At 36.9% G+C, this 22,793-nt stretch overlaps 2 protein-coding genes across 3 annotated transcripts; both read left to right on the top strand.

Moving 5' to 3' along the window:
- Positions 1-431: 431 nt before the first annotated feature.
- Positions 432-11,777, top strand: LOC130545318 (uncharacterized). Its single transcript, XM_057319755.1, has 23 exons — positions 432-520; positions 644-667; positions 785-841; positions 960-1,095; positions 1,172-1,281; positions 1,366-1,410; positions 1,832-1,925; positions 3,733-3,766; positions 4,106-4,168; positions 7,817-7,949; positions 8,062-8,085; positions 8,203-8,259; positions 8,391-8,526; positions 8,619-8,785; positions 9,231-9,284; positions 9,410-9,545; positions 9,628-9,761; positions 10,326-10,461; positions 10,544-10,650; positions 10,746-10,790; positions 10,927-11,056; positions 11,167-11,276; positions 11,513-11,777. Exons 1-22 carry the CDS (start codon positions 490-492, stop codon positions 11,270-11,272), a joined length of 1,959 nt encoding a protein of 652 aa, XP_057175738.1. The 5' UTR covers positions 432-489; the 3' UTR covers positions 11,273-11,276; positions 11,513-11,777.
- Positions 11,778-20,050: 8,273 nt separating this feature from the next.
- Positions 20,051-22,517, top strand: LOC130545293 (L-rhamnose-binding lectin CSL3-like). 2 transcript variants are annotated; one of them, XM_057319727.1, is made up of 10 exons: positions 20,079-20,107; positions 20,272-20,295; positions 20,421-20,483; positions 20,623-20,758; positions 20,863-20,960; positions 21,160-21,204; positions 21,382-21,426; positions 21,573-21,699; positions 21,812-21,923; positions 22,084-22,517. In XM_057319727.1, the coding sequence occupies exons 1-9, from the start codon at positions 20,080-20,082 to the stop codon at positions 21,915-21,917; spliced, it is 672 nt and encodes a 223-aa protein (XP_057175710.1). In that variant the 5' UTR covers position 20,079; the 3' UTR covers positions 21,918-21,923; positions 22,084-22,517. The 2 variants fall into 2 exon arrangements, with proteins under 2 accessions (XP_057175712.1, XP_057175710.1); XM_057319729.1 differs by lacking the exon at positions 20,272-20,295 and having other exon boundaries at positions 20,051-20,107.
- Positions 22,518-22,793: the final 276 nt, after the last annotated feature.

The raw sequence follows: 22,793 nt of genomic DNA, 5'->3' as shown, positions 1-22,793 counted from the left end.
TTCTAAGGTAAAAAAAACACTTCATTATATAAGGCCTTTATACACATCTGAAGACATAGTTATGTGTATTATATTGCTTCCCTGTCAATAGAGGGAATGTAAAAAATTACACATTGGACATTTAAGACTGCGCATACGTAACCATTTGAACCACTTGAGAATAGCCTATAAGGTTTGTAGGCTTGGCTGCAAGAGGTTTCTGGCAATTATATAACAGTCACATTAACCGTTAACAGTACTTAAAGTAACTGTAACAATATTCTTAATATCCTTAAGATTAGCATTTTTATTTAAGAGGAAGTTTTTAGGACTTGAGTTCCACCCATTCCAAACCCATTCCAAATTATAACCATATGTTTTTAATTTCATGTTTGCCTTTACAATCAGACGTGTCATTAAAAATCTGGTTTCAGGTTTGCCTCTATAAATAAGGAGGATTCAGAAGAGTCTTCATCACATCTTGATCTCACACCTGTCTGCAAATTCAACATGCTGCAACGAGAGCTGAGCGTCCTCACCTGTAAGTCTGATGTGTTAAAATACAAAAATTTATTTCATATTAAAATGCCTTTTAGCTGTAAATCTCATGTTTATTGATACTCTTGTTAATTATAAGTGTTTTTGTCATTATTTTGTTTTTCAGTGTTGGTGCTACTATGCCAGCAAAGTAGGAACTGATTTTATATGTCAGATGAACATAATTCTTTTTAAAATGAATGCCATGTCACATCTTTAAAGGATCTTTGTAGTATAAATGTATATAAATATCTGCTTGTCTCTGTAGGTGTCAAGGCAAAAGACCTCATCGCCTGTGAGGGAGAAACTGCCAAGCCCACCTGTGGTTAGTTCTCCATGTTTTTTTCAGTTGCAGTTGTATGTTTTTCCCATTTATTTTGTGTTCTCAAGACATTTTCCCCATCAAAACTTCTATTAATTATAAATATATAATTTATCACCAGCAAAGGGAACCATTAAGGTTCTTTCTGCCAATTATGGGCGAACAGACAAAACAGCCTGCTCTACTGGAAGACCTGCTAACCAGCTCTCAAATGTTCAGTGCAGACAGAGTACATCCCTAAGTGTGGTGGCCAAACAGTAAGAACAGTATAAAGTTAAGGGACGATTAAAATCTAAATATATTTCATTTTTTAATGCTTTAATTTGTCAACAGATGTGATGGAAAACAGGATTGTTCCATTCCTGCGACTAACAAAGTTTTCAGTGATCCATGTGTTGGGACTTACAAATACCTGAATGTGTCCTACACCTGTTCCCAAGGAAGTAAGTAACTATTATAATAACCAAAAATCTTGATTAATGTAGTTGGCCTAAAACTAATATGTTTTATTTTCTCTATTAATCCAGAAACAGTTATAATCTGTCAAGATAAAAGCAGTGACATTAGCTGTGGTAAGATTCATTTCTGATTCTCTTTACTTTTTATTTGATTAATTAAAATGGTGCTTTTTGCATGATTATCATGTGACATGTAAATGTAAATGTGACCAACCTGTGTCAGGCCTGCCATGGGCATGTTAATACTCAATATAACACTTAATGGCCCGGTTTGACAGACATGGTTTATCTTAAGACAGGACTATGCCTTAGTTGAATTAAGATATTTATGTCGCTTTTATAAAAATGCCTTAGAAGAATACATTACTGGTGTGCATCTTGAGACAAAACAATGGCACGGATATATTTTAAGATATTTCTGGTCAAGTTATGTTGAGTTAAGACAGATCACACATTCATTTTAGTCTGGGACTAGCCTTAAGCCTTGTCTTTGAAACCGGGCCAATATGTCTAAAGTGTTTTTGTGTTGTTATAGAGGGACGTCGCAGACTTCACATTCACTTTGCTAACTATGGGAGGAGAGATAAGGTGACCTGCCCTTGCCGGGATCCTAAAGCCATGTCCACCATGTGCATCTCCTAAGAGACCAGGAACCTGCAAAACAAGTAATATAACACACATACACAAGAATGCTGTTGCAATACTATTCCACTATTATTTTTATTTAAAGCTTTTGTAAAGGAATGAATTAATAATGAAGTGAACCAGCAGAGTCCCAACAACTGTTTTTTTATTTCTGTAGGTGTAATGGAAAGAAACATTGTCAACTACATGCTTCAAATTCTAATTTCATTGATCGGTGCCCTCGCATCCATAAATATTTGGAGGTGTCTTACAGTTGTGAATACTGATGTAAGTATTTTTAGTATCTTCTATCAACTTGATGGATATGATTTAATGCCATAGATATCACTTCATGCTGTGACATACATCAAAAAATCTAAATCTTGTTTTCTATCAGAAGAATTATGTCAGCTTGGCAATCATTGGCTAATTCATGATTAGTATTTTTCCTAATGTAGTTTTATATTATATATTGTATTGTATAATACATTAAGTCTAATACAATTTTCTTCTATGTTTCCACAATGTAGGATAAACCCAGCAATGTAAACATCTGCACATCTTCTGTGACCTTTTATTGAGCGGGAAAAAAAATTCATAGACTCAAGCAATTTAATAACATATATGCCCGGTTTCACAGACAAGGTTTAAGCCTAGTCCCAGACTAAAATAAATAATTGAGCTGTCTGAAATTAAAATAACTTGAAATATCTTCAAATATGTCAGTGCCATTGTTTTGTCTCAAGATGCATGCAGTAATGTTTTTATCTAAGGCATTTTTATAAAAGTAATTTAAATATCCTAATTTAACTATAGGCATAGTCCTGGCTTAAAATAAGCCTTGTCTGTGAAACCGGGCCTTAACATATTGAAAGCAAATTTTCACTAGTTTCACCCATTTATGTAGAATCTGAATGTTATACTTAATATAATAGTACGGTAACAATATTTAGACTCACACAACAAAATATCTAGATGTTTGATTAAGAAAAACTAAGTAATATCTGAATATTGTAAGGAAACTGTATGAAATTTATATTTTTCAGTTTTTTTCTCATGTCTTTTATGGTCCTAAGGTTTGTTATAATCAGATATAATATAGTATAATATATATATATAGTCCTGATATAATCAGCTATATCTATTCAATAAATTGCTTTTAATTGCAAATACTTTATTCTTGGTCTGTTCCTTGTGTGTTGTTTGATAAGTCCTTGTCAGTTAAAATGCTCAGACACAAACATTGGCATGTCCAGAGGGGCGGCACCATAATGAGCTTTGCCGCCTCAGTTGCCACCCCAACGCTGACCATACAGTCACGACTTGGGTCCTAATGTAATGTACAAACAATTTTTGGATTAGGTTTACAGAGAGCATTACTTTTGCTCATAATCGCAATTTGCTAATAGCCTATTCTAATCAGTGACGTAGCCAGTGACAGTGACGGGGCCTGTCTGAAAATGAAGGGGCCATTATGTATGTATTAGGGATGCACGATAAATTATCGACCATATTGGTACGACCGATAAATGGTTATTTTTAATGTTATCGATCTCGGCCGATATATTATAGCCGATAAATTATTAATAATTTCATAATGATTCCTCTGGTTGAACCACTTCTGCACGCTGCTCACAGTTAAAATCCAGTACAGTAATGTCTTTCTGTCATGATCGTTCATTTACTGCTATTAGCAAAACATTGTTGATGTAGTATGTAGATATTTATCAATGTGTAAATTACAGGAACAAAAGCATATTGTGTGAAGCCGACTGCTATCTGCATATTTTGCGTCTCTCTTGTTTAACACAGAGGGTTTAACACACCTGATTTAAATCACCAGCTCGTTAGAAGAGCGCGCCATGAATGAACTGTGTCCCATTGAGATGGTCCCTACACAGTGTTCACTGCTCTCTACTCCCTGCACAAGGGAAATCGGCTGAAGTTTGCTTCTGAAGTTAACTTCAGATCACGTATTTGCGCTGCACGACTGTCTGCAGCGTCTTCACACACGGACAAAACTTATTTAACCTCTTCATGAGATTTGCGTAGTAGTCACGCTTCATGCACTTCAATGCACTTTGTCCACTTCTCAGGGCTCTTACGGGCGAAATGAACAACTCTCTGAAGAGAAGCATACAAAAGAGGCAGAGCGGGTAACCAGAATTAAGAACGACAGTGACAGCTCGGTGACTACCAGTCAAACCATTGGCTTTCTTTTTACGTGATGAGGCTCAAGTGTTCGTGGGTGAGAAAAGTTTCTGTTTAGAAAAGTCTTTCGGCACTACAAGTCATATGCAGTGCAATCGTTATCTTTAGCAGTCTAATCGTTTTCTTCTTTCTCATCTTTTCGTAATTTATAAAAACGGAATATTGTGCACCCGCCATTGCAGTATACAAATTAAACTCTTGGCTCAAATGCTACGCACAACACGTGACATACTGAAACCAATAGCTTTGAAAACAGCGCACTGATTGGTCGATCAACCAGAGTAAATGAACAATTCCTTATTTTTTTATTTTAAGCATAAGCAATCAAAAATCTGAAGGGGCCGTGACGTTACATGTGGGCAGGAGCGGCAGTGTATAACTGCAGCGGAGTTTAAAGAAAAACGCGCTTCTCCAGACAGAGATGTAAGTTAGGTGAGAATGTAAATCTCCACGCATCAAATATACCAAAGCAATAGTAAAGGTTAAAACCTGTTTACCGTTACAGTAAAAGCTCTTGATCAGTATGGAGCGCGCCCCACTGTTCAGATGCTTGTGACCCGCGGATTAACTGCAAAGTTTCTGTCATACTGAGTCCTTTCTAAACGCTTTCTCTGTCCCTCTCTCTATCTCGGCGAGTTCAGTCTGAAAGCGCATTATCGTTTAGCCCATTTCTCCATTGAAATCACGGGAGAAGTGTTGTGTAGCGTTAACGCTGTTAGCCACTGATTCGACACAAACGAGGCCACAAAGTGTACTTTACATTTAAAACAAATAAATGTGTATAATAAAGCGTGCGCTGCGGTCAAGAAGGAGCCGCAGCATAGGCCTACTGTCTTTTGCATCTGTCAATCCGTCATAACCGGGCAGGTTTACTTGACTGCACGTTTGTGTAGGTCTCATACTTATTCTTTATACATGTGTCTGTTTTATACATATGTAACGTTAGCCTGGAAGATGAATAATAATTTTCTATCAGGATTTCAGATCACATTTACAGGGCTCAAGTTGTGAACTGAGTTCAGAGTGAGATTTTGGTGGTGGCGGGGGTTTGGGTGTGGACGGGAGTCTGATCTGAAAAATTTGATAAATATTTTTTTGAAATTTGTACAAGTTTATGTAAGTGTGTATGTGTGGTTATTGTAGGTGTTGGTAGCATGTTTTGAGGCCTTCAGCATAGGGGTTGGTGGCTCCCACTTGAAACACTGTGGTTCCAGGCCAGCCATTTCCACTGTCATGATGGATGACACTGTTAAAGCTGACTGTATACGGTTTAAGATATATATTTTCAATTACTGAAAAGTTTTTATGTTAATTAAAAAGTCACTATGACAATGTGGACATGTGAAGCTTCACAACATTTAACTACAAACACATTATGTTGAAAGCTAGGAAAAATGAGTGCAGATACTTACTGTGGGGCGTTTACCCCAAAATGACAGGGTAGACGGCAATTACAGGGACGCATGCAAAAAGCTTAATTTGGATAATTTCTATTCTATTTTCATAATATTATGTTTTATTAAATGCATTGTTGAGGACAATAAGAACATTCAAAAAATATTTTAATTTTGTGCAATGTTTCCACTTTTTACACTCACTGAAGTTAGCTTAGCAGTGTGAGGGACATGACAAAATCACATGCATCGAATCAAAGAAAATGGTATAAAAACACCATTATAAGAATCTTATTGCAGTTGTATGTGTGTAAATATTAGGACATTTATAATAAAACCTCAATGTCATTATTTTACATTGTTCACGATGGCTCAGTGTTTTTGATGAGGACACAAAAAGGCACTTTATAGTGATAATGATCCATCTGAATTAATGTCGTGTTGAGCGAGCCTGTGAATCACAGAATGTGTCGTTGGAATCAGAATGTAAACGTTGTTGCGGGAATAACTAAATCTTACCCGGATACAGTAATGCTATTTTATGATTGGCTGTTGGGTAGATATTTTTTATTTGATTAGCTGGTGCCTGGCAGGGCCTTCTGAACTCTATGGGGAACTCACTTGATTCCTCCGCTCTAATAGCGGCGCAACTTGGTGGACGTTATCCTGGAAATTTCTCTGCGTGAGAAATACAAGGTGTGGCGTGTGAACTGGTTGAAATGCGTGTCTCATGCTCAATGCGTGAGACTTGAGAGCCCTGCATTTACTTCTCAAAATTGTTTAAGCAACTATGATCAGCAATGAACTAAGTAGTTTTATATCAAGTTTCTGCAGTTGTCTTTCAGAAATTGTGCGGGGAAACAGATCTGAGAGAAGGATTATAAATGTATAATTTCACATAGTCTGACATGTTTACTGGAGAGTTTAAGGCACTATTTTGTGACTTTTTTTGTATGTATGTGAACACCATTTTATTCCTTTACTATTGTTCAAAGAAAGAAGTCATCACCTCCTGGGCACGCCCCTGGACACAAAGTATCATACATCTTTTTGACTTCCATACACGTAGTGTCACCTTTTCAACATGCACACTCTGTGTAAAAGAAAGTGACAAACTTGTATTACAAATGGGTCCTACAGAAGTTTAGCTGTGAAAAGCTCCTCCCTTTTATCTGTGAATGATGTTCCTGTTAAAGAAGCTGTTAATTATTTGTTGTTGCTTAAAAAGTGAACAAGATTCAGGTGGATTTTCTTTACGTAGAGATGTAATGATGCGGCTGGTATGCACATAGTTAACTAAACTGAAACAGTATCCTGACATTAATATACTCGCCCTCATGTTCCAAAACGTGACATTTTCCGTTATCAGAACAAGTATTTAAGAGGTCATGTGTGATTTATGTGAGACATTTTGCTGAGAGCTATAAGCTCCTCAAAGAATAAATTCTAGGACTGCCTTAAACGAGTTATACTAAGTTTAAGGCCTGTCTAGATTTGGTGGACAAAGTTAAACTGAAAAAGTCAAAACTAATATTTTCAAACCATGCTGTCAGAAAGAAACGTACATTATTATGAAAGTAGATCTTTGCGCCTTGTGCATATTAGTTCCTCAAAGGTACATATTGGTACCTAAATGGATACATTAGGACGTTTTCCTGTGTGAGTGACAGCTTTTGTACCTTTTTTCGACAGTGTCGACTGAAAATTAGTCATCCATTTTACTCATCCTCATGCCATTCTGGGTTTATATGATTTTCTTTGTTTGCGGAGGTCAACCTGAAGTTAATGAAGTCTGACTTTTTAGTCAAATAATCAATAACTGAGTAATTATTTAATACAATGATTATACAATAAAATATAAAAATAAATGTAAATTAATTAAAATGTCACATAACCAAACACAGACCCGTAATTAACTTCGGGCTAGCGCGTGCGTCCAGTGAAACTGTCTGTACTGTACTTGTATGGCATGAAGGCAAGTAAATTTTAGGGTAATTTTATTTCTTCCCATTTTTCTTTTAATACTTCCATGTGTTAATAACTGTAGCACTTCTAACATTGTACTGTACATGTTTCTTAAATTTGCAAAATGTAATTACACTAATAATCGTTGTTTGCTAGAATTTAGTTGACAGTCATGTTAACAGTTAAATTTACCGTAATAACATTCTTAATCTCCACAAGATTAACATTTATTTATAAGGGAAAGTTTTGCAATTAATAGTAAAAATTAAGAGTCCCACCCAATCCAAACAGCATTTAAAATAATAACCGAATGTTTTTAGTTTCAGATGTGTCATTATAATCTGGTTTCAGGTTTGCCTCTAAAGAGGATTCAGAACAGTCTTCATCAGAAAGCTTCATCCATCTGTTCATCTGTCTGCACGTTCATCATGCTGCAACGAGAGCTGAGATTTCTCACTTGTAAGTCTGATGATCTGTTTTACAACAGAAAACTCTTATTGCATGTAGATATGTGATTTAATTAAATTTGTGCTCATTCATACACTTATTACTCTTTTGTTTTATTTTTCAGTGTTTGTGCTACTATGCCAGCATGGTAAGGACTGGTTTTATGTCACCGTCGTAAATACACAATTCACATGAATGAATGAATGTAACTTATAAGTGTAACTCCACAGTATAAATGTGGATAAATATCTGTTTGTCTCTGTAGGTGTCAAAGCAGTAGACCTCATCACCTGTGAGGGAGAAACTGCCAGTCTCACCTGTGGTGAGTTCTCTGTATTATCAACATACCGACTATATAACGGTTTTATTTAAATTTTGAAATTTAATTCCCTGTCATTCTCAATATAATTTTTTTTGTCTAACAAACATACGCGTGTCACTATTTTTCACCAGCACAGGGAACCATTAATGTGCTTTCTGCCAACTATGGGCGTACGGACAGCACAACCTGCTCTACTGGAAGACCAGCTAACCAGCTCTCAAATGTTCAGTGCACTCAGAGCACATCCCTAAGTGTGCTGACCACACAGTAAGAACACTAAACGTCAATAAAGAGCTATAAGATATTAAAATGCAATGTCACATTATTTTGTTTACATTTGGCATTCGTTTTTATCACAGATGTGGTGGAGAGCAGAGCTGTTCCATAGTTGTGGGGAATGCAGCTTTCACTGAACCTTGTTCTGGAACTTACAAATACCTGTATGTGTCTTACGAGTGCATCTTACCACCACCGACACCCCCACCACCAACGACACCGCCACCAACGACACCCCCACCACCAACAAGTGAGTTATACACCTACATCATAGATTGAACTACAACTCATGAAAAATTACAAATTGCGTGTATATCCAATTTTGCTCGGGAGTCATTGTTTGGTGACATTTGTAGCACAAATGACTTTTTATGCAAAAGTAACCAGATCACATAAGTAATATAAAAAAATGCGGAGCTGGGAGGAAGTTTCTCATCTGACTTGTTTGTCCGAACACATCAAAGTGTACATATCAAAGCATTTATATTCACGTTAAAGCTTGATATAAAGACATCAGTGCCTTTAGCTTCATGAATGAATAGTTTAATTTGAAAATAATTTAAATGGTAGATTAAAATAAGCCCAGTATTTAAGTTTTGGATGATAAAATTGTGCTCAAGAATGCAGGAATTTAGTGAAGTAATAAATATAACACTGTAGCATCACAACGCCTAACAAACTTTTCATCTCTAAAGGTGCACCAACAAATCTGGTTACCTGTCAATCAGGAACTGCCCATCTCAGCTGTGGTGAGTTCTCTGAATAAAACCCTTATATAGTCTGTTGATCAAGTTTTTTTCCAAACTTTGCATTCTTCCCTGTCATTCTTGCTTTTTTGTGTAACAAACACACGCGTGTCCCTATTTTTCACCAGCACAGGGAACCATTAATGTGCTTTCTGCCAACTATGGGCGTACGGACAGCACAACCTGCTCTGCTGGAAGACCAGCTAACCAGCTCTCAAATGTTCAGTGCACTCAGAGCACATCCCTAAGTGTGGTGACCACTCGGTAAGAACAATAAAGAGCTATAATAAATTAAAACGAATGCCAAATGTAAACAAAATAATTTGACATAGTATTTTTATCACAGATGTGATGGAAAGCAGAGCTGTTCCATTGTTGTGCGGAAAACAGTTTTCACTGACCCTTGTCCTGGAACTTACAAATACCTGTATGTGTCTTACGAGTGCATCTTACCACCAACGACACCCCCACCACCACCAAGTGAGTTATTTTCATGACTTGTAGTTGATCTATGATGTAGGTGTATATTACAAATTGCGTGCATATCCAATTTTGCTCGGGAGTCATTGTTTGGTGACATTTGCTTAAAGTCATTTGTGCTACAAAAGTAACCAGATAACAAATAAATATTTAAAAAATGTGGAGCCGGGAGGAAGTTTCTCATCTGATTTGTTTGTCTGAACACAATGCGTACCTATCAAAGCATTTAGCTTCATGAATGAATAAAATTTAATTGGAAAATAATTAATTATAATTATGGAAAATAATAAACCCACTATTTTAAGTTTTGGATAATAAAATTGTGCTCAAGAAAGCAGGAATTTAGTGAAGTAATAAATATAACACTGTAGCATCACAACTCGTAACAAGCTTTTCATCTCTGAAGGTGCACCAACAACAAATCTGGTTACCTGTGAATCAGGAACTGCCCATCTCAGCTGTGGTGAGTTCTCTGGAAAAAATTATCAATGGACTATATAAAGGTTTTATTCAAACTTTGAAATTTATTTTTTGTTTAACAAACATGACACCATTTTTCATCAGCACAGGGAACCATTAAGGTGCTTTCTGCCAACTATGGGCGAACCGACCGAACAACCTGCTCTACTGGAAGACCAGCTCACCAGCTCTCAAATGTTCAGTGCACTCAGAGCACATCCCTAAGTGTGGTGACCACTCAGTAAGAACACTACACGGTTAAGGGACATTGTTAAGAGACGTTGTTGATCTAATTAGTGAATGCTTTAATTCTGTGTTAATAGATGTGATGGAAAACCAGATTGCTCCATTTCTGTGAACAACGCAGTTTTTGGTGATCCATGTGTAGGAACTTACAAATACCTGATTGTGTCTTACACCTGTGTCCCAAGTAAATTATTTACTATTAGTCTTATATTTTATAGTCTTGGTTAATGTAGTTTATCTATAACTGACTAATATTTTGTTTTCTCCACTATTATCTAGAATCAATTATAATCTGTCAAGATAAAAGCAGGACCATTACATGTGGTAAGATTGATTTCTCATTTTCTTAATGCTTTTTATTATCAAAGTGAAACGCAGCATATGAATAACAGCTTAAATATGATCTACCAGTAGCCTATCAGGGGCATGCTAATACTCAATGTGTGGGGGTTTTTTTTAGAGAGGCGTCGCCAACTTTACATTCACTTTGCTAATTATGGGAGGAGAGATACGGTGACCTGCTCTTACCCTAATCCTAAAGTCATGTCCTCCATATGCATCTCCTCTGAGACCATGACCCTGCAACTCCGGTATAACTGCTGTGCAATACAAAACATGCATACACAAAAAATGATTGCATAAACCAATGCAATCATTTTTAAAGTGAACCAAGTAATTTCAGCTTTTTGTATTTCTATAGGTGTAATGGAAAGAAAAATTGTCACTTACGTGCTTCAAATTCGAATTTCATTGATCGGTGCCCTCACATCCATAAGTATTTGGAGGTGTCTTACAGTTGTGAATAACCATGTGAGTATTTTTTGACATGCATGTCAGTATCTTCTGCCCCTCTTTGCAGTCACTGTGGTTATGATTTAATGGCATAGACATGACTTCATGATATGATGACTGACATCGAGTTTGTTTTTAATGTTGAATAAAAAAAAATGTAAGCTTGTGACGAGGCTTCCTAATGTAGTTTTATAACATTTCAAGTTCGTCTAATATTGTATAATGGTTTTCCTATTTTGTTTTTCACAATGTAGGATAAACCCGGCACATCCACATCTCTATTTCCATAAGTCTATTGAGCTGGAGGGAAATCTGTTTTCTGTGAGATTGAAAAATTTCACAAGTGATTTTAATGCACTTAACGATGTAAAGGCAGATTTCTACTCATTACTTTCAACCATTGTGAATCATTTATGCAGAATCTGAATATTCCTTTATGGTTTTGCGCAGTCTATTGTTGTATTTTGGACCTGGTCTAAGGTTTGTTCTGTCATATCAACTGTCTTTTCAATAAATAACTTGAATGCAAACACTTCATCTTTGGTCTGTTAAATAATGGGTCTGAAAATTGAAATGAAACTGTTAGTCTATGATGGTAGGCTTGTTTTGCAGGATTTTCAGTGTTTGAATATAAAACTTGAAACATTTTCGGAGACTGGGTTGAACGGGAATCTAAACACTGGGTCACTTATTCTGAAAGACAATGGACTATGGTTCAGAAATTTTCTACTGGAAATCGTGAAGGGAAAAGCTGTGACTAATAGGAAAGCTAGCTATAAAAACTGCTCACCTGTGTTCTATAAATTTTCTAATTATTTGTTTCCTTTTCTTGCTCCGCTGGCTCTAAAATGTATGTGGTATTTTGTCTAAAGAATTAAAAAATATTTCTAGTACCTCTCCAACAGATGGCAAACCGGAGCTCTTTGTTGACCAGGGCAAAGAGATCTGGGCCCGTATTCACAAAACATCTTAAGGCTAAAAGTAGCTCCTAGCTTGCTGATTTAGGAGAAACTCTTAAAAATAATGGCCGTGTCTGTCCTAATTTTAGGACTCCTAATTTTTGGTGCCAAGAGCATTTCACAAAGCGTTTTAGCACTAAAACTAGCTCCTAAAGCTGTGAGACGTTAGGAGTAGTGAAGAGGACTCCTAAGTCACTAAGACCAACTCACAACAATCCTAAAATGGCTGTAACACCGGCAGTCTACCTTGAAACTTAAACATTTTAGAAGGATTTCATGACAATGAGCTCAACCATACAGACTACTAATATCTGCTAACTGTTTATGAGACAGGCAAAATGCTTAAAAATAGCTGAACATTTACTTTATATGAACATATAGTTTATTTGCACAAGATAACTCCGTTTTTTAAATAATGGGGCAACAGTGTATTGTCTATATGGACAATAACCCTCTCAGCCACCTAAATACTGCAAAGCTTGGGGCCACTGAGCAACGTTGGGCTGCTCAGCTCGCTGCTCTTAATTTTGTCATTCGGTATCGTTCCGGTAGAATGAATAAGAATGCAGATGCACTTTCAAGGCAGGATCCATCTGGTCAGTGTCAGGTGAGTGCACTGTTGCCTGGGACTGAGATACCAGTTACTGTCCAGCAGGGATGTGGGGCAAATATAGTTCCACAGGCAGTACAAGCTGTAGTTTTGGCGTTGCCTGGTTTTGGGGGTGATATGAGAGCACTGCAAGAGACCGACCCTATCATTAGTAAAGTTGTGACATTTTGGAAGTGTGGAACCCCTTCCAACCCTGAGGAACGTAGACAGTTGCCTAAGGCTGCCCTGGTCTTACTTCGTCAGTGGGACCGGTTGGTAGATAGGGAAGGTGTTTTATATCGTCGGATGTTTCGCCCAGATGGTGGTGAAGAGATCTTTCAGTTGGTCCTTCCGTCGGCCCTGCGCAATGAGGTTTTGACACGGATGCATCAGTGACATGGGCACCAGGGCATTGATCGTACCACTGAGTTGGTGCGACAACGTTGTTATTGGCCTGGTTTAATGTCAGATGTAGTTCAGTGGTGTCATGATTGTGAGAGGTGCCAGGCTGCGAAGGATGCACAACCAGTGGCTCAGAGTTTTATGGGCCACTTGTTGGCATCCAGGCCTAATGAGATCTTGGCCATGGACTTTACCCTGCTGGAACCCTCTCGTTCAGGATTAGAGAACATTTTGGTGATGACTGATGTCTTCACCAAATATACATTGGCAGTGCCTACCCGAGATCAGCGGGCCGAAACGGTTGCACAAGTTTTGGTAAATGAATGGTTCTGTAAGTTTGGTGTTCCTGCCCGTATTCATTCCGACCAAGGGCGTAGTTTTGAGTCCACCCTTATTCAGCAACTTTGCACTTTGTATCAGATGTGAACGTTTTAATATAACTTTGCACAATCTTTTGCGCACTTTGCCAAATTCCCGAAAGTCGGATTGGGCCTCCGCACTCCCCCAGTTGCTTTTCTGTTACAATACTACCCCTCATCAAGCTACTGGTGAGTCCCCTTATTTTTTGATGTTTGGCCAAGAGCCACGGCTCCTGGTTGACTTTTTGTTGGGTCGTGGTCAGGAGACGGGGCCCAGTAATATAAATGATTGGGTTCTGGAGCACCAAACAAAGTTGCAGGTGGCCTTTGAGGGGGCTCGAGAGCATTTGAGGGTAGTGGCAGATCGTCGTAAGAAACAACATGATTCACATGTTCGGGATGCACCACTGGGCGAGGGCCAGTTAATCTATCTTCGTAATTATGGCTTGAGGGGTCGTCATAAAATTCAGGACATCTGGAGCCCGGTGGTGTAGGCGCCTAAGCCAGGGGGCTCTGTTTATACAATTGCACCAATAGATGATTGTGAGCAGAGTGAAACATGTCCATCGTTCTCTGTTGAAGACCCGAGTACGAAGGGCTTCTCTTGAGCCCATTCCTGCTAGTGTTCAGCCGGTAATTGAGGAACCGCCATTGGAGGACTCATCTTTAGATGAGGTTGATTTGTGAGTTTTGGTGTCCAAAACTCCACAAGGTATTAGTAGGTCGGATGTGCGGAGCCTTGTACTATCAGGTTCTATTTCACAGAGGCCTGTAGCAGGGGGGAGTCTGTTGTGACTCGAATGTCATTGCCGGAATGGCCCTCGTAGAGTGCACGTTCATTGACTGGTGTGTTTGGCTGGTAGCGTTGGGCTAGCTGATGTCGTAGCTCATTCAACGCTTTGGTTGGGTGCAGGCTGTCCACTATCTTCAGGTAGGTTTACCTCGCACTGTAGTCGTGATCGTTTGCTTCAGGGCTACGCTCACATGTGCTTCATTCATTGCAGTTTTCATATTTCCATTCCGCTGTACTATTCTCTCATCTGTCATGATCTGTGCTGTGAGCAACTTTATGGTTTATGTGGTATGATGACCAGTTCCTGGTATGTATAACGATCTCCTCTCGTATTAATAAGAGATGGGTTTGAACTTTTATTAATGGGTATATTTCTTTTATAGTAAGCTGATGTTTTTCTGACTGCGCGTCTGTCTTTCTGGACATGCTGGAGCGTGTACACTCCGTGTTATAGGAGGACGACGCTGCTGTTCTGCTGCCGTTTGTTTTACTTTGCTACTTTGTTGCTCATTTTGGGGTTGAGGTTCATAACGCTAATGGCGAAGTGAATTGACGATCCTGGTGTCGCCCTGTGAACGTTACTTCGAACGCCTTCCTATTCTGTAATGTTGCCACTCACAAATAACTACATTGTATAGTGGCCCTCAGACTTGAAGTTGGAAGGCCTTAGTGCCATTTATTTGTTCTTTTGTTTCGGTTTCTTTCTGTTTAGTTTTCTAAGTTGGCCTCTAATTATATTTTGATTTTGTTTAATTGATTTTTTTGTATTTGTTATTCATTATTTTCAGTCGTTTGGCCAGCAAAGTCACGATCCCCTTCAAACAAAATGGTTTGCTTGTCATTATTTTAAAAAGGGACTGCAGCACTATATCATTTTATCATGTAAAGGTGTGTGCATTATCTTTGGAAGCTCTCGCTAACTTGCTCACTTACTCCTCTCTGTATAATCAAAGTAATGATCAACTTTTGGATAGAGCTGTTGTTGTTCTCCCACAGCTATGACGAAAAAAGATCAATAGAAAACAATAGTCTGAGTGGTTTATGAAGATAGATGGAGTACTTGTGATATGGTAATACTGATGCCATTTTTACACACAGCGTCCTTGTTTACAAAAACCTTCCTGAGATAAGAACTGTGGTAATGGGCGTTTCGTTTCTGACACGCAGTGTATGAAGAAAGACCAATCACAACTGATTGGGCCAGTTGGCCAATCGGAGCACACTGGACTCGTGGTAGGGAGGAGCGTAGAGAAGCGGAACATTTGAACAGCTTCGGAGGAATCGTTTAGGGATCTTAAGAAAATAGCACCGTTTTTTTTTTACCTTTGATACATTTGAACATGTTGTTGGGGACTGTAATACAACATTAGGACACTTACAAAAACCTTTAAACTTGCTCTTTAAGTAAAATTTGTCCTTTCTGAAACAATGATAACACTTCTTGTTCTTTTTCTCTTTTTTCCTGTTTTTGTTTTATGGTTTTTACCCATATCTTAAATTTTGTGATTTTTTTACCAATATTTCCATTTCTCCACACAAAGCCACAAAGAACCCAGTTTGTGAACATGTTTTTGTTCTCTTCTGCCATTTTTTAGAGAGCTTCTTTACACAAGGGATATTTTAATTCCAATATTTCAACAGGCGTTGCTGCCGTGACTTTTTATAACAACAACCTTAGCATTTTAAATAGTTATTGTTTTTATTATTATTTTCTCTATGTCCTTTTCACCACAAACACTTTATAGCTTGTTCTCTTACAATCTCCCAAATAGTAAATTCCCCACAGATTCTTCAATTGTTCTTGAAAGGAGATTTACTTTCGAGCTCTTTTATATCCAAAACTGTCAACTAACGATATTAACCACTTGACACTTTTTTGGTTAAGCTTCCTCATTTGGTTAAAAATCATCCTTTTACCAATCATTTAGTTTCAGTATACAATTTTAGAAGTAGAATTATTCTCCACCATAGTAACTTATTTTTCAGCTTCAATTACCTATAAACATAATATTTTTAACAGTTTTCCTCATTTAATGCTCTACATTCATACCGGTCCCTTTATTCACAGGGTTTATGTATTCTCTTCTTTAGTGAGACAACAATTACGCTTTTATACTAGGATGTCCATATAATTGTATAAAGTAAAAATGATTATTGGAATAAATCATAAGAATCAGAAAATATTGAGTTTGATTCACTTTCTCACATCAACTGCTTCTTGTCTCTTCTCACTCGCGAGCACACACACACACACTCTCGGAGCTTCAGGCTCCCTCTCATACACTTACTCCTCTTCAAGCTTGTTTTTACACTCACACAGACTCTAATGTGAAACAACACACAAGCCTTTCTTTTCTTTTTCCCAGACAACAATTATGACAGATAGGACTTTTTTAAATACACACTCACTAGACAAACATGATATAGGAATTTTCACCCGGTCAGGAATTTTCACCTATGACAGGAATTTTCCACATGACAGGAATTTTTATACAGAGGACCTTCACCCGTCCAGGAATTTTCACCTGTACCAGGTCCCCTCACATATATATTCACACTTATATAAATATTAAAATCTGAATTCACTTTTCTCCTCAAAACCGACTCAATAGAAAACACAGAGCAATGCATTCATACCTTTCTGCTCTCTCACTCCTCATTTTCCAAACCAATTATTACCATACAAGACTGACACAAACATAAAACAAAATTTACAAACACTAGTACTAGCATTTTCACCTGCACAGGACATTGTTTTCTATAAATAACTATATGGTGTAGATCAGTGGTCACCAACCCTGCTCCTGGACATCGACCGTCCTGCAGACTGCAGCTCCAACACTGCTTCAGTACACCTGTCTGTAATTATCAAGCAAACCTGAACACCTTGATTAGATAGTTCAGGTGTGTTTGATTGGGGTTGGAGCTGAAATCTTCAGGATGGTCGATCTCCAGGAGCAGGGTTGGTGACCACTGGTGTAGATTAATAAACCATCTGTATCATCACTATCCAACTCAACACCTTCTTAGTAATAAAACAGATTAGTTCATGCACTTATTTCCTTTGGAAGTGGAACCCTGTAATTCTTATTAATCTTTTTATTCTTAAATTTGGAAGAGCACTGTGAGAATCCTTACCACCACAAGCTTCACTTTGATGAACAATACAAACTTAGTAAATAAACAAAAAATGCTCACCTCATGTTTTAGGTGGCCACCCATTTGTACTGCTCATCCAGTCAGCCTGCCGTGGTCTCCCACTTTTGTGCTCTCATCCAATCCCATCCTCGTCTCCATTATGTTGTGGTTCTTTTTCGCTGTGAAGAATCACTCTCAATTCTGTGAGTTCCATTGCCAAAGGAAGACTTTAATATCAAAGATACAATCAAAGACATAAAGCCGAGTTGCCTGCAGAACAACTAACATCTCTTCTTCCAGCCTAGATTAAATATTCATTTTGTCAGGCACATGCCACTCTTATTAATTACCATAGGAAGTAGGAAGAAAGGGTCTATTCTCTTACAGCCCAATTTGGTCACAAGCACATGTCGGTACAGGAGGCCTATTCTATAGCATCGTGTTCGATTTTCAACATGTGATTATAATCATGTGAGCATACATGCAGGTATAGAAAACTACATCGCATAGGATCATTTTAAATACATAATGGTAGAATAAGTTTATACATATAAGGGATTATTTTGGCTATAAAATCTTCAACAACCTTCACCAGTTCGTCCTAAACTGCATGGCTTTGACTCAGGTGTGTTTATAGGTTGTGGTTAGCCTATTAAAACGATATTATTTACAAATGCACACATGTAGCTCAAAATGTTTTTTGTTATTTTGGGACAAGCTCAGTTTTTGGACCTCTGTATTTCTATAATCCTGCATGCGGCCCTGATTGAATGTCGTCAAATGTTGAAAGAAGTCAAGTTAACGGATTTTAGTTATCTTTTCATGTTCAATAATTAATTATATTTCACAATTATATTTTGGGTTGAAGGTTTACAGTTCTTTAATTTGACAAATTATTAACATTGCACTAAATTGGTTTGGTGTTAATTAATTTGTACGTGGTATGGCTATAACAGTCCACTGATTATTTGGCAAAATATTATAATAATATACATGTGAACAGTTAGATTCTTAAAACCATCTTTTTTATACGTTAAATGTGGTCTGAAAAATCTTCAGGGAAGTCTGTAGGTTTCGTCCATTCATCTGTCACATTCAACATGCTGCAACCAAAGCTAAGATTTCTGACTTGTAAGTCTGATTTTCTGTTTTAAAATAGAAAACATATTTATTGATGATTTAGCTGTAAAATTAGTGTTGATACTTCAACTAGTATTGATTTTCTGTTTACTTACAATAATTAGTATTTTTTGTTTTTACTGAATTATTCAGTGTTGCTGCTATGGTAAGCACTGATTTTATATGCCACTGTCATATGTACAAAAACCATATATTGAAGTATGTAACTTTGCAGTATAAATAAATTGTTTGTCTCTCTAGGTGTCAAAGGAGTGGATCTCATCACCTGTGAAGGAGAAACTGCCAGTCTCACCTATGGTTTGTTCTCTGTTTTATTGCAATTGTCTTTATAGGCCTACTATATTTTCCCACAAAATTCATTGCTTGTTTTTATCACAGATGCGATGGAAAAACAAGTTGTTCCATTGTTGTGGACAATACAGTTTTCACTGACCCGTCTTCCAGAACTTACAAATACCTGAATGTGTCTTACGAGTGTGTCACAGCAGCACCTCCTCCACCGCCGCCTGCTTCAAATTCACAGTTCCATGATCGGTAATTTTTGTATCTTTTGTTTGTCTTTGCAACCACTTTGTTTGTATGGTTTAATTACATAAATGTAATTTCACGATATGATATAAAGACAATACGCTTGTTTAAAATCAGAATCCTATTTTCTATCAGAAGCTAATCATTGGTAAATTCTTGACAAGCTTCATTCATGACAGCAGTTTTATTCCATATTGTTAAAGTATAGCTTATACTGCTTTGTAGTGTTTTTCCTTGTTCTAACATTTAATTTCTTCACATTGAAAGATGACCCGTGAACACATTCACATCTTTTTTCACAATTTCTGTAATCTTCTATTGAATGGGAAGGAAATCCTGTTTCATTTCTTCATCTGCTTTCTTCGTGAAGTAATAAATACACTCACGTGATTTTAATACATTTTACAGGTTGAGGCCATTATGAATCCCGTAGAATCTGAATCGGGGATTGTTTGATTAACTTCAATTCTGTATTTTCTGAATATTGTAAAAATAGAAATCGCCATTTTGGTTTTCATCACAAGAGTGATCAGTCACAAGCTAGTTCAACAGCTAGCAATAAGTATACTGTGTCAGGATTTTTTTTTCTGTTTTTTGCCCTTTTGTTTTATTCTGCATGGGTCTAAGGTTTGTTCTGTCCTATATAACCAACTATGACTGTTCAATAAATATGTTTCAAATGCAAACAATTTATTTTTGGTCTGTTTCTTGAGTGTTGTTGGATGAGTCCATGTCAGTTTTGAAAATGATTTGGCACAAAACAACCGCAGGTAAAATGTTAGGTCGCACCAATGCCTGTAGGCTTATGTAATTTAGTCCCTCCCATTTCAGCCCATTTTAAATGAAGAGAATATCAATGTCCTGTCCATATAATCAGACCGCCAGCATCTATTCATCCATCTGCACATTCAACATGCTACAAGAGCTAACCTTCATTACCTGTAAGTTGATGTGTTTTTAAACATAAACCTATTTATTTCACCTATAGATATGAGATGTAGCAGCAAAACATGTTTATTTATGTATTTATTGTTAACCACTTTCATATGACTGACAATATGACACCTTTCTAAGTCAGGGATGTTTATAAGTCTTTTTTTTTCAGTATTAATGCTACTTTGCCAACATGGTAAGCATAAACAATACAAATAAATTTACATTTTTATTTTATAATTCACATACAAAACAAAGATTATACTTTATGTTGTGGCATCCTAATATATAAAATAAATAGTTTGATCGGTCTCTTTCCAGGTGTTGGTATTGAAATTTTGCACCACATCGCCGGTGAGGGAACTATTGCCAATCCCAGCTGTGGTTAGTTTTCTGGCTTATTTCGGCTATATTCTGAATCTACAGTTCCATGTTTCATTGTTTTTCATAATAAAAGAATTGTAAATTAAATTAAATTTGTAAAATGAAACAAAATCATGTTAATGTTGTGATTTATCAACAGACCAAGGTAACATTAAAGTGATCGCATCCAATTATGGCCGTACAAATAAAACAGCCTGCCCAGGAGGCTATAAAGGACAACCCCAGCTTGATATTGACAACTGCTTATATGATGTCACCAGTACTTTGGCCAAAACGTAAGAACAGTAAAAATCATTACAGAGCTTAAAGAGCATTTTTTCAATATTTGTATTTGTTTTCACTTTGTACAATTTCATCTTTGTAATTTATTATTTCCTAGATGTGACAGAAAAAACAGTTGTTCTAATGAAGTGAGCAACGGCATATTCAAAGACGCGTGCCCTGGATTTTACAAATATCTGAACGTTTCCTATATCTGTAAGTTAGACACCAGGCTGATCCTACATTAGACGTATAGTCCTTTTACAATGTAAAATTGTACAAATTAAAATGTTAAATTTCCTTTTACCTATTAACTGATCAGTGTAACTTTACATGCATATTTAGTCAGGTAGAAGAAAACATTAAATGCATTGTAGCATGTTGACTGCTAAATGACCGCTTTGTTTCTCTGAAGGTTTAAAAACACAGGAGCCACTCGACTGTGGAGGAATCGCATGTAGTGAGTTCTTGTTTCTTTATGTTTACATTGACAAATACCTGAATGGACACATGTTGCCCACAAAGTGGGTAAATCTTAGTGTTTAACTCTTATATTAAGTTCTGCTTCATTTTGTGACTTCTGTCACTAACTAAACTTAAACATGTTTTGCTTCTTTTCTCTGAACTATAACCCTAGACGTATTTACAATCTGTCAATATGAGAAGAAAGCCATCCGCTGTGGTAAGATTTATTTTACCACTTTTTACACTTATCAAACAGATTTAAAGAGAGTTATGTAGACTTGTGGGCGTTTTTAAATATACCAAAAAATGCTGAACGCATTCACCTCACCAAATGGTTTCAAACCTTTTTTTGTGTCATTTCAGATGGTCAAAAAATTTCCGTCGTCTATGCTAACTATGGAAGGACAGATCCATTGACTTGCCCTCATTCTAACGCTACTCTCACATCCTCCCTGTGCTTCTCAGACCAGACCAAGACCGTGCAACTTCTGTACTATTGCCGAACACACACACGCACACACACACATAAGAATCACATTTTCAAGTCTTGACTTTTCAAGCGTTTACTTTGTAATCCCAATATCTGTTTCTTTATTTTATAGGTGTAAAAAAAAAGAAGAATGCAAACTGTATGTTTCAAGTTTAACTTACCTCGATCAGTGCCCTGGTGTCCACAAATATTTGGCGGTGTATTACATTTGCACATAGAAGCAAGTAAGTACTTTTAGTTGATAACTCTCAGTTATCTTAGTGAGAGATGTTAGTGTTGCAAAATCAAATCTTCATAGTAATTCATAATAAAAACCGATCTCTGCTTTTTGGTTCATAAATGATGATGTAAATTCTCTGATTTCCCCCAATTTTCATAATTTAGAGTCTGACTGCACGGCCAATGAAATCAGCTACACATCAGAAAACATATCTATTACTGTGACCTTCTATTGAGTGGGGTGAAAATCTTCTGCTTCATTTATTTACCATGAGATAATTATTTAGCCTGCTTTCTTCATGAGATTTAACAAAAAATGCAACGTAATAATAATTCATATTAATGTATATATTTATTTCAGTAATTAGTTTGGACAATGTTACAAGATCATTAAATTATTGAATGCTAGAAAAACAACATGCAGTATAATTGTAGTATTTGAACTGCTGGATAATTAATAAGGTGAAAATATGATTTTATGTTAATTGAACTATTGCCAAATACATACTTTTATGCTTTGTATTTGTATCCTAAAGTGGGTGTTAGGAGATTTATTCTATATCTGGGATTAAGAACTATGTCTGTTGAATAAACTACTTTCCAATGCAAGCTCATGAGTTTCATTTAAGTTAGTCAAAATTTTGACTTTTAATAATAAAAGACTAGTGACTTAACCTGCGCACGCGCAATGTGGCCAGGACACCGCAAGTTGGTGACAATGGCTGGTAAAAGCGGTGTAAATGCAATGAGATTGATACAAAATAAACATATTTTTTCCCATGCACCAACATGACATCTACAAAAGCCAACACAGAACAAAGACCCAGAGGTCTTTAAACCATGCATAATATTAAATAGCTTTCGTGATAGTTTCT

Source organism: Triplophysa rosa, linkage group LG21 (genome assembly GCF_024868665.1).
Source record: "Triplophysa rosa linkage group LG21, Trosa_1v2, whole genome shotgun sequence".
In the NCBI taxonomy this organism is placed as follows: Eukaryota; Metazoa; Chordata; class Actinopteri; order Cypriniformes; family Nemacheilidae; genus Triplophysa; species Triplophysa rosa.
This window is presented reverse-complemented; position numbering and strand designations above follow the sequence as displayed.